Source organism: Xiphophorus couchianus, chromosome 13 (genome assembly GCF_001444195.1).
Source record: "Xiphophorus couchianus chromosome 13, X_couchianus-1.0, whole genome shotgun sequence".
NCBI lineage: Eukaryota > Metazoa > Chordata > Actinopteri > Cyprinodontiformes > Poeciliidae > Xiphophorus > Xiphophorus couchianus.
In genome coordinates, this window is record NC_040240.1 from 24,535,847 (window position 1) to 24,548,172 (window position 12,326).

At 40.2% G+C, this 12,326-nt stretch overlaps 2 protein-coding genes across 2 annotated transcripts in view; both read right to left on the minus strand.

The window, feature by feature from the left end:
• Positions 1 to 12,326, minus strand: part of rnf19b (ring finger protein 19B) — a 44,284-nt gene that overhangs the window by 23,685 nt on the left and 8,273 nt on the right. The gene's annotated exons all lie outside the window — the stretch shown is intronic.
• Positions 1,004 to 4,750, minus strand: LOC114155942 (uncharacterized). Its single transcript, XM_028036086.1, has 2 exons — positions 1,194 to 4,750; positions 1,004 to 1,068 (listed from the first exon to the last, which is right to left on the minus strand). The coding sequence occupies exon 1, from the start codon at positions 4,694 to 4,696 to the stop codon at positions 1,589 to 1,591; it is 3,108 nt and encodes a 1,035-aa protein (XP_027891887.1). The 5' UTR covers positions 4,697 to 4,750; the 3' UTR covers positions 1,004 to 1,068; positions 1,194 to 1,588.

Below are 12,326 nucleotides of genomic sequence, written 5' to 3' on the forward strand. Positions count from 1 at the left end.
TCAGATTGCTTCAAAACAACCGCAATTTAAATTGAGCAGATACACAAGTTGAACTGCTTTTAAATAAAGTATTAGAATATAAATGTAAATAAAACACAACTCAGTGTTGAGTGGGTGTCGTGTCAAAGCCAGTGGGACGTATTGGCACGTTTTGTGCTGCAGGCTGTAACTGACGCGACCCTAAATCTCCATTTCTCCTTGTACACACGCAAACACAACACAGGAGTTTTCATAAGTAATTGCTTTCAGTGATATTAAATTGAGTTTTTATGTGGACGAAAGGCCAAAACGCATACAAATATATTAATTTTCCCAGATATCCGGAAACCTTTAGACAAGATTTATGACATGGGTGCAAAAAACCCCAAAAACAATCCTGAATAACTCCAAACAAAGCGCAAGAATAGAGAAGGGATGTAAGGAACTTTTTCTTTATTTACGGTGACAGCTGGGAACATTCTCACTGCTTGAAACTACTCTGCACAACCATGAATACTGATCATACAAAATCCAGTTTCACACTTGATCATTGTTACAGCTTAAATGAACTGTTTTTACTGATTAAAATGAGTTCTAGTTGTTATCGGGACCCTAAAAGAGGTGTGCACGTTTTTGTTGCTACAGGAAATAAAATCCAGACAACTGATTAAAAAAGACAAACACACTCACTCAGCAGTGCAGATGTTTTCTGGTTTTCCCTCTGCGAACCAAAAACAAACCAAGCCTCTGTGATTGACTTAACGTCCACAAATCTGATTACAGCCGCTCGTCTGAAGGCCGCTCTCTCTCTCTCTCTATATATCTCCATCACACACACAAACACAGGCAGAGTAATGCTGACCCAGTAAACGTCAGACCATTCATGTGATTACGAAGTCTGCGTCCAAGTGGGGAGCGTGAGGAGGGGGATTCATGGCCGTGACGCACAGAAAAACACAGATAAGCCGAACTGTAGCTGCTCCCAACGTTTTCTCGCTGGTTGATGAAGGTGCAACACTTCGACTGATGGTTTCAAACGTTTTATTAAATGAATTTTTGCCGCATAAACGTCCAAGACCACCGTGAACACTGCAATAAAATACACGGTGACAAATATACATCAATAAAACCGTCATGTTCCCTTATATGAATTATTCACATGAAACTTATTACACATATACAAACACAAGAATATTCCACTCAATTGTCCATACCGTATGCCCCTCCAACCAGAAGGTTAGGAGTTGCTAGAAGTCCATTTCTTCCTTATTTCAGTTCTTTGTCTTTCTTGTTGCCGCTTGCGCACACCAACTGAGTATAAAACAAAACTTAAAGTTCTCTATCAAAAGCATCACGTGACCAAGTGACGACCTAATTACTGAGGTGGTCAGATGACGCCACCAATCAAACGGTACCCCCCAAAATATGTACAAAAAAAAAGCCCATGTGACTACGTTCGTTACACTGCCACCAAAATTACAAAAGGTTTACTTTCACCATATTCAAAGAAGTAAAACATGTAATTTTCAATAACTTCAAATTAACCTTTACCCAAAATGTCCATCAATAGGTCTTACAATAAGTGACTGATTTTCATGTTAATGCTGAGCTATTTTGAATAATATTCAACCAATACAACTAATTTCTGCACTGGACGCTCAAGAAATGAAGGTTGTGTTAAGCGTTCACCCTTTGGTCCTAATTTATTTTGGCCTACTTGTATTTTCACCTTTCGCACGAGACCATCATCATCTTCCTGTGCCTCAACTACTCTAGCTAGTGGCCACTCATTTCTGGGAGTGTTTTCATCATTAACGATGACTACATCCCCAACCTGCACGTTTCGTCTGGTTGTATGCCACTGCTGACGAAGGCTGATGCTAGTTAAGTATTCTCGACGCCACCTGTTCCAGAACTGTTCTGAGAGATACTGTACTTTGCGCCACCGTTTCCTTGCATACAGATCTTCTTGAACGAATTTTCCTGGAGGTGGAAGGGGTATTGTAGATTTCATAGTAAGCAAGTGATTGGGTGTCAAGGGTTCAGCTCCCTTGGGATTTGTTAGGGTGTCTGTTGTCAGCGGGCGACTGTTGACTATGGCCATGGCCTCGTAGAAGAACGTTCTTAATGAGGAGTCATCCAGTCTTCCGGTAGCCTGGGCTAGGACAGAGCTCAGCACGCTCCTTGTCGTCCGAATCTGACGCTCCCATATGCCTCCCATATGACTGGCTTCGGGAACATTCATAAGGAAGTCACATTCCTTTCTTGCGAGATAGGTCGCAATCCTTTCCTTGTCAAGTTCCATCAAGCATTTTCCCAACTCACTCTTTGCTCCTACGAAATTTGTACCTTGGTCAGATCTAATTTGTCTGACTGTTCCTCTTATTGCAATGAAACATCTTAATGCATTTAGAAATGCATCAGTTGTCATGTCCTCGAGCATTTCAATGTGAATAGCCCTAGAGCTTAGGCATGTTAACAACAGCCCATATCTCTTGTACTCTTTTCTACCTTGCTTCGTGTAAAAAGGGCCAAAACAGTCGATGCCTGTATATGAGAAAGGAGGAGATGGTTCTATGCGATCAACAGGCAAGTCAGCCATACGCTGTCCTTCAGGTCGACCCCGCACCCTCCTACAGGTCACGCAACTCCTGATGTGCTTGGCCACAACTTTACTAGCACCCATAATCCAGTAGCCGTTGGCTCTGAGATCGTTCAGTGTTTGCCCTCGGCCTTGGTGTTGTGTTCTTTTATGGCAATGATCAAGTATCAGATGCGTTACGATGCCTTCTTTCGGGAGTATTATGGGATGTTTGAACTCTAGCGACGCTGATGACCTTCTCAACCTGCCACCAACTCTGAGCACTCCGTACTCAAGAAACGGATCGAGTTCATACATCTTGTGAGTTCTCCTGAGTTTCTGTGATTGGCTTAGCAGCTTCAGCTCTTCTCCAAATGCTTCCTTTTGCGCCGCCTTGATCAGCACGAGAGCTGCTTTCTTTCGCTCCTCTACTGTAACAGGCCCAGATATGTCTCCATGAGCCAGCCTCCTAATGCGAGCAATGACGTTAAGGCAAGTGACCCAGTCTGAAAACCTTGCCAGCCTTATCAGAAGGTCATCTTTCTGCACAACATCAGTTTTCAGGACTTTGACCTCTGGGTCACCTATAAGAAGCTCTGAGATTGTTGGATTAGTCACAATTTCCTGTTCCCATAAGAACTTAGGTCCCTTTAGCCAATCTGATGTCATTAGATCTGCCACCTTGAATCCTCTAGATGCATAATCTGCTGGGTTTTGACTTGTTTCAACGTAAAACCATCGATTGGGGTCAGTAGAGTCTATGATCTTCTGGATCCGATTCGCAACAAAGACGTGAAAACGCCGGGCCTCATTCTTGATATATCCCAGTACCACTTGTGAATCCGTCCAAAAGTACTCAGCATCGATTTTCAAATCAAGCTCTCCTCTGAGAACTTTACTTACGGCTGCCGAGATAGTGGCTGCGGTGAGCTCTAGACGTGGGATACTGACAATCTTCATGGGTGCTACCCTAGCCTTGGCCATAACTAAAGTGCAATGCACTTGTTCTTCAGCCACGATCCTGATATATGAGCACTGCCCATAGCCATCGTTACATGCATCAGAAAAGTGATGCAGCTCTATCTTCTGGATCATGCCAAGATTGTTGGGAACAAAGCACCTTGCTATTTGAATGGTTTGAAGATTGTTCAGGTCATTGAGCCATGTCTCCCACTTCGTATTTAGCTCTGGCGGGACAGGCTCATCCCAACCTACACCTCGCTTGCACATTTCTTGCAAGATTCTTTTCCCAGTCAAGATGTAGGGGGCCAGAAATCCTAGCGGATCATATATGCTGGCGACTGTGGATAAGATGCCTCTTCGAGTGGCTGTTCTTTCTTGTTGAACCACATTGAAAGAGAAAACATCCTTTTCGATGTTCCACTTAACTCCCAGCACTCTCTGAGCTGGTAGCTCTGCGTAGTTTAAGTCCACGTCCTTGACTTGTGGAGTACGCTCACTCTCTGGAATGCTTTCCAAGACCACTTCGTTATTGCAAATAAACTTGTGCAGACGCAGCTGTCCCTTCTGACAGACTTCTCTTGCTTCATGGACAAGTTGCTTGGCCTTTTCCACGGTATCCAAACTGACAAGACCATCATCCACATAAAAGTTCCTACGGATGAAGCTTGCTGCCATGGGGTACTCATGCTCATATTTGGTGGCGAGGTATTTCATGCCATAATTCGCACAACCTGGCGATGACGCCGCTCCAAATATGTGCACCTTCATGCGGTATTCCCTGGGCTCACTCGCTGTGTTCCCATTCTCCCACCACAGGAACCTCATGAAATCCCGATCTTCTGGAGTAACATGAAAGCGATGGAACATTTTCTCCACGTCACAGTTGATCGCAACTGGATACTGTCGGAACCGACACAGCACTCCAGTCAAGGCGTTGGTTAAATCCGGCCCCGTGAGAAGGTGGTCATTCAACGAAGTGCCTTCATATTTGGCAGAACAATCGAAGACAATTCTAATCTTTTCTGGCTTTCGCGGGTGGTACACTCCATGGTGTGGTATGTACCAGGTGTTCCCATCCTTTGATGTTGCGTGGACTTCCTCTGCATCACCATCTTTGAAAACATTGACCATGAACTGACCATAGTCCTTCTTGTATTTGGGATTTTTTTCCATTTTTCTTTTCAGATGTTCCAGCCGAACTGTGGCTAAATGCTTGTTGTTAGGAAGCTGGGGACGCTCTCTGAAAGGCAGAGGCATCTCCAGATGACCATTGTCATTATGATGGATTCCCTCTTTCATAATTTGTAGGAACTGAATATCTTCTTGAGAAACCGTTCCATCTGTAGGATTTGTATCCTGAAAATCTCTCTCAAGAGCCTTAATCGCACATGCAGGTGTAATAGGTGGAATTTCCTTTACAGAGATGCGATAGCAGAATCCTGCATTTGTTCCTCCACCAGTATTAGGCACTTTGGCACCAACCACGCTCCACCCGAGGTCTGTTTTCACTGCATATGGCTCATGCTCCGCTCCGGATACGACTTCTTTCGGTTTTAGAGCTCTGAAGCAATCGTAGCCTATTAGCAGTCCAGCAGGACAGTCTAGCAAGTCTGGCAACTCTTCTCGCTGGTTGATGAAGGTGCAACACTTCGACTGATGGTTTCAAACGTTTTATTAAATGAATTTTTGCCGCATAAATGTCCAAGACCACCGTGAACACTGCAATAAAATACACGGTGACAAATATACATCAATAAAACCGTCATGTTCCCTTATATGAATTATTCACATGAAACTTATTACACATATACAAACACAAGAATATTCCACTCAATTGTCCATACCGTATGCCCCTCCAACCAGAAGGTTAGGAGTTGCTAGAAGTCCATTTCTTCCTTATTTCAGTTCTTTGTCTTTCTTGTTGCCGCTTGCGCACACCAACTGAGTATAAAACAAAACTTAAAGTTCTCTATCAAAAGCATCACGTGACCAAGTGACGACCTAATTACTGAGGTGGTCAGATGACGCCACCAATCAAACGGTACCCCCCAAAATATGTACAAAAAAAAAGCCCATGTGACTACGTTCGTTACACGAACCGAACTGGAGCAGCTGACGGGCTGAGCTGAGTGTCTGATCCAGTTTTCAGGCCAGGAAGAAGAAATATCACAAGAGAACCGAAAATATTCCAAACATCCGCTTTTAAAGTTAATCAAAAAACGACTTTTTTCAATCTTCATTTCATATTTCTATTCAGTTTTAGAGCAAATTGATGTAAGATTTTAGTCCGCGCCCTCTAGTGGCCACATTATGAACTTCAACAACATTAAACAGGAATGCATGAAACAGATTTGCATCATATGAAGTGTTATTGATCAATAATTCATTGTGTAGCCAACCTTCCAGGTCTATGATACTGCACCAGAATAACCAAGTGGATTAAGTCGCGTTTCAACATGTCTGAAACATGCATTTACAGATTAAAAATCTCTTCCTAGAAAAATGTATCTAAATTACAAGTACAGAATCATTTTAGACCAATAAATAAATAAAAGATAGCTGTAATGTTTTGGCATCCCAAAATATTTTCTTGTAGAAATCCTAGATGTTTACAAACTAAAAAGTTCTAAATTCTCAAACGCTTTAACTAATATTAAATAATTAATGCAAAACCTAAGATGGATGGATGAACAGATGGATGGATGGATGGATGGATGGATGGATGGACAGATGAATGGATGGATGGATGGATGGATGGATGGATTGATGGATGAATGAACAGATGGATGAATGAACAGATGAATGGATGGATGGATGGATGGATGGATGGACAGATGAATGGATGGATGGATGGATGGATTGATGGATGAATGAACAGATGGATGAATGAACAGATGAATGGATGGATGGATGAACAGATGGATGGATGGATGGATGGATGAATGAACAGATGGATGAACAGATGGATGGATGAACAGATGGATGGATGGATACATAATGTCTCGCTCCACTATGTTGCCTGCAATGATGAAGGTTCACTCACCTCAGGATGCCAGATCCTTAAAAATAAAAGTGATGCTGAGGGCTTGCCGTACTTTCTTTCTTAAATATAGAAACTTAATTAAGCAAGCCTCTGATGTCGCACCATAACAAACTCCATCCCAGATGTAGAGGAAAAGTAATTTTCACACTATTGATCCCAATAAACGTGCTACTCACAACGCAAATGCTTCAAAGACCAAACCATGGTGGTGCCTTTCAGGAAATTGTTTGTTCTTGGGCCTTTTTTTCTCTTATCTTCACTCGTTAGAGTTTTACGTGGCCATCTGTTACTAAACATTAGCTTGGAGCTCATTTGGTGAGTAAGATGTGTGATTCACAGCGCTGGCAGACTTTGATTCCAGCTGACTCATCAACATCGTTCAAATCTTGATTTTTTAATGATCCCAATGAAATAACATCATAAAAGTAGAAATAAATCCCAGCTGAGTTAGTGAACAACGCAGTTTTATTCAGACTGAGACAAAAATAAACACATCAAACTACTGACATTACACTATTATCCAATAAATATGTCAGATCTCATCCATTCAGTCCAAACTCTCTTTGTAGTCACAGTCAATAACAGCCAAAACAAAAGTGACTTTAACGCCTGCAGCTGATTTTATAGCGAGCGATAAGAGAACCAGGAAGTAAAATAGCTCAACTCTTCGTCAGCTTGCTGAGTTATCAGTGCCATCGGATGAACTTCGGCAGAATTCAAACAAGCTGCAGGACAGAAGGAAGGAAGAATGCTGTGTGAAAACATTCGTTATTGGCTTCATGGTCAAAGGTCAAACTGGCCAGAAGCTTTTTAATGCAGCCTTTGTTGAGCAGCTGACAGAATCTACTGGTTAAAACACAGAGGTTGCCATGTTTGGTCCAGTTTTAAGGATAAACCAAATCTGTCTCTGCCAGAGTTTATGATTAATTATGATCATTTATGCACTAAAATCCCTGATAAATGTAGAATTTCACTGGATTACATCAGCAGTGCAGCAACGTACCAAAACATCGTCATTGTACTTAAGTACATTTTTCATGTTCTTTACTTAAAGGTGACCAATTATCCTTCCTTGGAGAGGTTAGGATAAGTTTCACAAAACAAAACAAAATCATTCTTAGATGATAAAACTTTAGTCTGCCGATTTTGAGCCGTTTTAGGGCGTCCTGTCACTTTAAATCCAAATGAGCGTCTGCTGGTCACGCCCCCCAGCTCAACATTTACACTCGCTGCAACAGATGTGCAACTATATAAATGCACATCTTTGAGAAGCATTAGTAGAACTTCCTGCGCAACAAGAATGCAGCAAGTGGTTTCTGAATGGCAAGTCAACAATAGCAGCCAGTGTACAGCGGTAAATCCAGCTGGCCAAATGTGCTGGAATTCAGCTTGGGTTGCTAGGCAACAGGCGGTGTGGTTGCTAGGTAACAGGACAATACCTGCCGATTTGTGATGTTTCATTTTTTGATGTTATTGAATATAAAACATAAAATTATGTGGAAGATTTGGTGTTTTAAGGACTAAAACGGAAATTATTTATATGAATAACAAATTACAAAAGAAGAAAATCAGACAAAATAAACATTTCTCTAAATCAATTAATTTCAAAATAAAGCTTCTGAAACTAGCAATAACTCCAGGTACGTGTCAGATGAATTTGTGATTGCAGCAAGTTTGAAGTTACTCGCAGTGGGTAGAGTATCCAGAAAATTTACTCACGTAAAAGTAAAAAGTACAGAGTAGTAAAAATATAATTTTTATCAAAAGTTAATGTGACAGACTGGCGACCTGTCCAGGTGACCCGCCTCTCGTTCGCTGGAGAGGCAGCAGAACCCGTCCCACAGGGACCAGGCTGGAAAATGGATGGGTGGATCAAAAAGTTACTCCAGTAAATGTAACTAGTTACTCCCCAACTCTGACATGCAGTAGGCACACTTAATGGTGCTATAGACTATTACATTAGGGAATACTTTCAACAACTACTTTTATTTTTAATACTTTATCATTTATAAAAGCAAGTTTTTTACTTTTAATCAAGTAAAAATGTTAATGTGGTATTTTTACTAATTTCTGTGTACTTTTACTAAAGTAGATTTTTGTCTGTTTTTGTACTTTTACTAAAGTAGATTTTTGTCTGTTTTTGTACTTTTACTGAAGCACAGTGTTGGTCCTGGCGTGTTTCTCAAACTGCTTGTTTATTCTGCTTAGTTTCCATTTAAAGGTTCGGTTTTTGTCGTGTGAAAAGCTCCTTTAACGTTGTGATTTTCTGCTGCCTGAGCTCTGCTGTGGCCCTCTGATCCTCAGTCAGAACCAGAACCAGCGAAGGCCCCATGGTGGCGCTGTTGTCGGCTCTGTGATGTGGCTTCACGCTGAACAAACACTTAAACATGAGAAGCAGCTCGTTATCTCTGAAGGCAGATCTGTGAAGACAAACACGGTGAGGACAGCCTGTTTGTTTCCAGAGGCAGAAATTCACTCCAAGCAGAACGCCGTCTGCCAGCCCCTCCCCAACCTGTTGCCCCCCTTTGATACAGGTCAGCTGACAGTCTGAGTTCAGAAGCAGCTGATCAAGAAAGACAAAAAGTTAAAAACATGAATCCACTGATAATCTTACTGCATTTTTATTAAAACATACAAAATCCCATAAACGCAGTGCAATAAACATTGAAAATAATTGGAAAAAAACTGATTTATTCCTATTTCAACAATAACAACTGATAAAAGTCGACTTTTAACCAGAAGAAAAATCTAAGTTTCCTTATTTGAATCCACTGAATCTGAGATGAGCTGCCCATGTAAATAGTTCCCATATTTTGTTGCTAAAATGCAAAATAAAAGCTTTGAAAAGCAGAAATCTTCTTTGATAAAGTGTTATCAAATATATATTTTAATTTAAAATGATAATATTGTTTTAAAACAGCAGAAAAGTTCATTTTCAAAGTCAAATTTCTGATTTTTGTGCAGGATACGCGGTTTACAAGCTGAACATGTGTTTATATATATTTGTTTATTCTTTAGGATTCCCATTAGTTTTCTAAAAAGTGTTTACTAAACTTCCTGGGGTCCAACTGATAAAACAGAAAAATATTCAAACAACACTTTTGACAATAACATAAATACACAAATTATACACACAAACCTCTATTAATAAAAAGATTTAATCTCAATAAGATTTCAGTTTTCTTTTAAATGAAACTTTTTAAGTCTCTTGTAGGTAATTTACTCCTGAATTGCTCTGCAGACAAAAGATTTCTCTAACAAGTTTGTTTTAGCACAATATACTGAACATTCATTTTTACAGACTAAAATTTCCAATTTAAAGTTAAAAGTGTTTTTTTTTTTGTTCTTTTCTAGATCATCAAACACGTCTGAATGTCAGAGAAACTGAGAAGCAGCAGTTTTCACGAGGAGGAGAAGAAACAGAGTCTGGCTCTTGTTTAATTATAAAATAATGTAAATGATCATATTTTGTGTTTCACCACTGGACCTGCTGGCCTCCAATCAACCGTCTAATCCTGATTCTCATTCTTCTGTTGCCGTGCAGGTCAGCAGAGATGGAAAAGGTCAAATGTTTTGCGCAGGAAGCAGGTCGGAGAGCGAACCTCAGCGTCTCACTCAGAGCGTGAGAAACTCCAGGCGGCCCACGCCTGATTCTCAGCATTCAAACAAAATGAAACACAAACATGTTTTTGGCTGCAGGTCAGATTCTGCTTTACTAATGAATAATACTTTAGGAAATGAAGCAGGTGAATTCCCACGACATTAAAATATTCTGGTATCTATTTGCTGAAATGTTACTTTTATGTTAGTTTTTCTTACTCAAAGTGCAATAAGATATTTGCACTAGACCAAAATATGCGGTAGGATTTTGTGGTTTTGCAGTGTAAATAATATATCAGCATTAAAAATTGAAATTATTATTGGGATACGATATTTACCAGAAACAGTCATTTTTGACATGAATTTTGCACACGCTGATGTTGCGGTGATGGTTTGTTTGCGGTACGTTGTGTGTGCGGCGTTGATTTAAACCTGAGGAGACGATGATCATCGTGTGTTCATCATTTGCCAGATGGAGCTGAACAGCCTCAGAGAACATGATTTGCTATCTCACACTTATCCTCCTACTCCACTGCTGCTCCCAAACACACACACACACACACACACACACACACACGCACGCACGCACGCACACACACACACACACACTGCAGACTTTATGTCCTGCAAAGCTGCTAAAATCTCTTCCTCTGCACACGATCTCCCACATTTAATTTACTCCAAAGTAAATCAGCTTGTTTTTCTCTTTTTTTTGCTTTGTGAAAAAGGACATGAACACTGCAAAAACATAAAATCTTATGAAGTATTTTTGTTCTAGTTTCTAGTGAGAATATCTTAATACACTTAGTAACTTTTAAGAAAGATATAGATGCTTGTTTTAAGTCAATAATTCTTTATGAGAAAGTTCTAGTTCCACTGGCAGATTGTTTCTCTTATAATGTAAAAATATCTTCTTATAAGTAAAATAATATGCCTTTTTTTGAATGAACATTAAGGAATTATTTAGATAATACACGCTCCTCTATCTTGCTGAAACGTTAGATTTAGTGTTTTGCAGTGCAGGGTCAACACGCAGGTCGAAATCAGAACTCAGGAAGACGACGCCTGCTTTAATCACACGACATAAACTCTGAGTTTACTGTAAAGGCTGGAATAGATGAAGATCTTCCTGCTCTGACGGTTCAGTGCAGAGCAAACTGGACGTTTCAACAAAACCTCAGATTAACATCGGCACAAACTGGAACACTAACTACACAGCTTTTAAAAATGTTAATGCAACTAATCACATTGTTTTGTTTGTTTTTTAGAAACAAAAGTCCAAACCTGGAACTTTGGTATTGTGTTTCTGGTACGCCTGTAAATCTGATGCACAAGCTGGGGGATCATTTCTGCTTCAAGCTGATCTGATGGGAAAAGACCTTTGTTGTGTTGAAGTTGTGCTAAAAGGAGTTAGCCTATTAGCAAAGCTATGCTAGCTAACAGGGAGGGAGGCAGCTGAACTTTATACAGTGACAGCAGTGTGTGATCTTCATCATGACATCATGACCCACATCCAGGTTCATGTTGGGTTAACTGACTCAGAGACAAACAGGAAACACAGAAAGGAAATCTGAACTCAGATTCTCCCACAAACTTTCTGGTTTCACACTTTGACTCAAAACTTCAGGATCCTCCGGTCTCTGCCACCGCAGGACACGTCGTACCTACACACTGGAACAGGCAGGGCACACACACACACACACACACACACACACGCACACGCACACACACACACACACACACACACCCACAGCAGCACCAGGAAGACGAGGCAAGATGCCAAAATCATTCTGCAGGTTATGAAACGTCTGCTTCCAGTGAAATTTTGCTCCAGGATCAAAAGAAGGAAACACATTAATAAAAATATCTGTTATTCTTCTGAACAGCAAAATGAAACAAAATGACAAAATTAGTGATAAATGAATAAATGAATACATTTATTACATTTATAGGATTTATTAACTTAAACAAAGCAACTATGTAATGCTGATATATACTGCTCAAAAAAATAAAGGGAACACTTTAAGTGTTAAACACCTGTTTAAGTGTTCCCTTTATTTTTTTGAGCAGTGTATATATACCTGCATTTTTAAAATATATATAATCTTATTTCAAGTGTATTAAGGTATATCTTGTAGAAATGAGACAAACGTATTTGGT

What these genes read in the sequence shown, in the direction of transcription:
- LOC114155942 (XM_028036086.1), bottom strand. Translation starts at nt 4,696, where the DNA reads ATGGAAAAAAATCCCAAATACAAGAAGGACTATGGTCAGTTCATGGTC.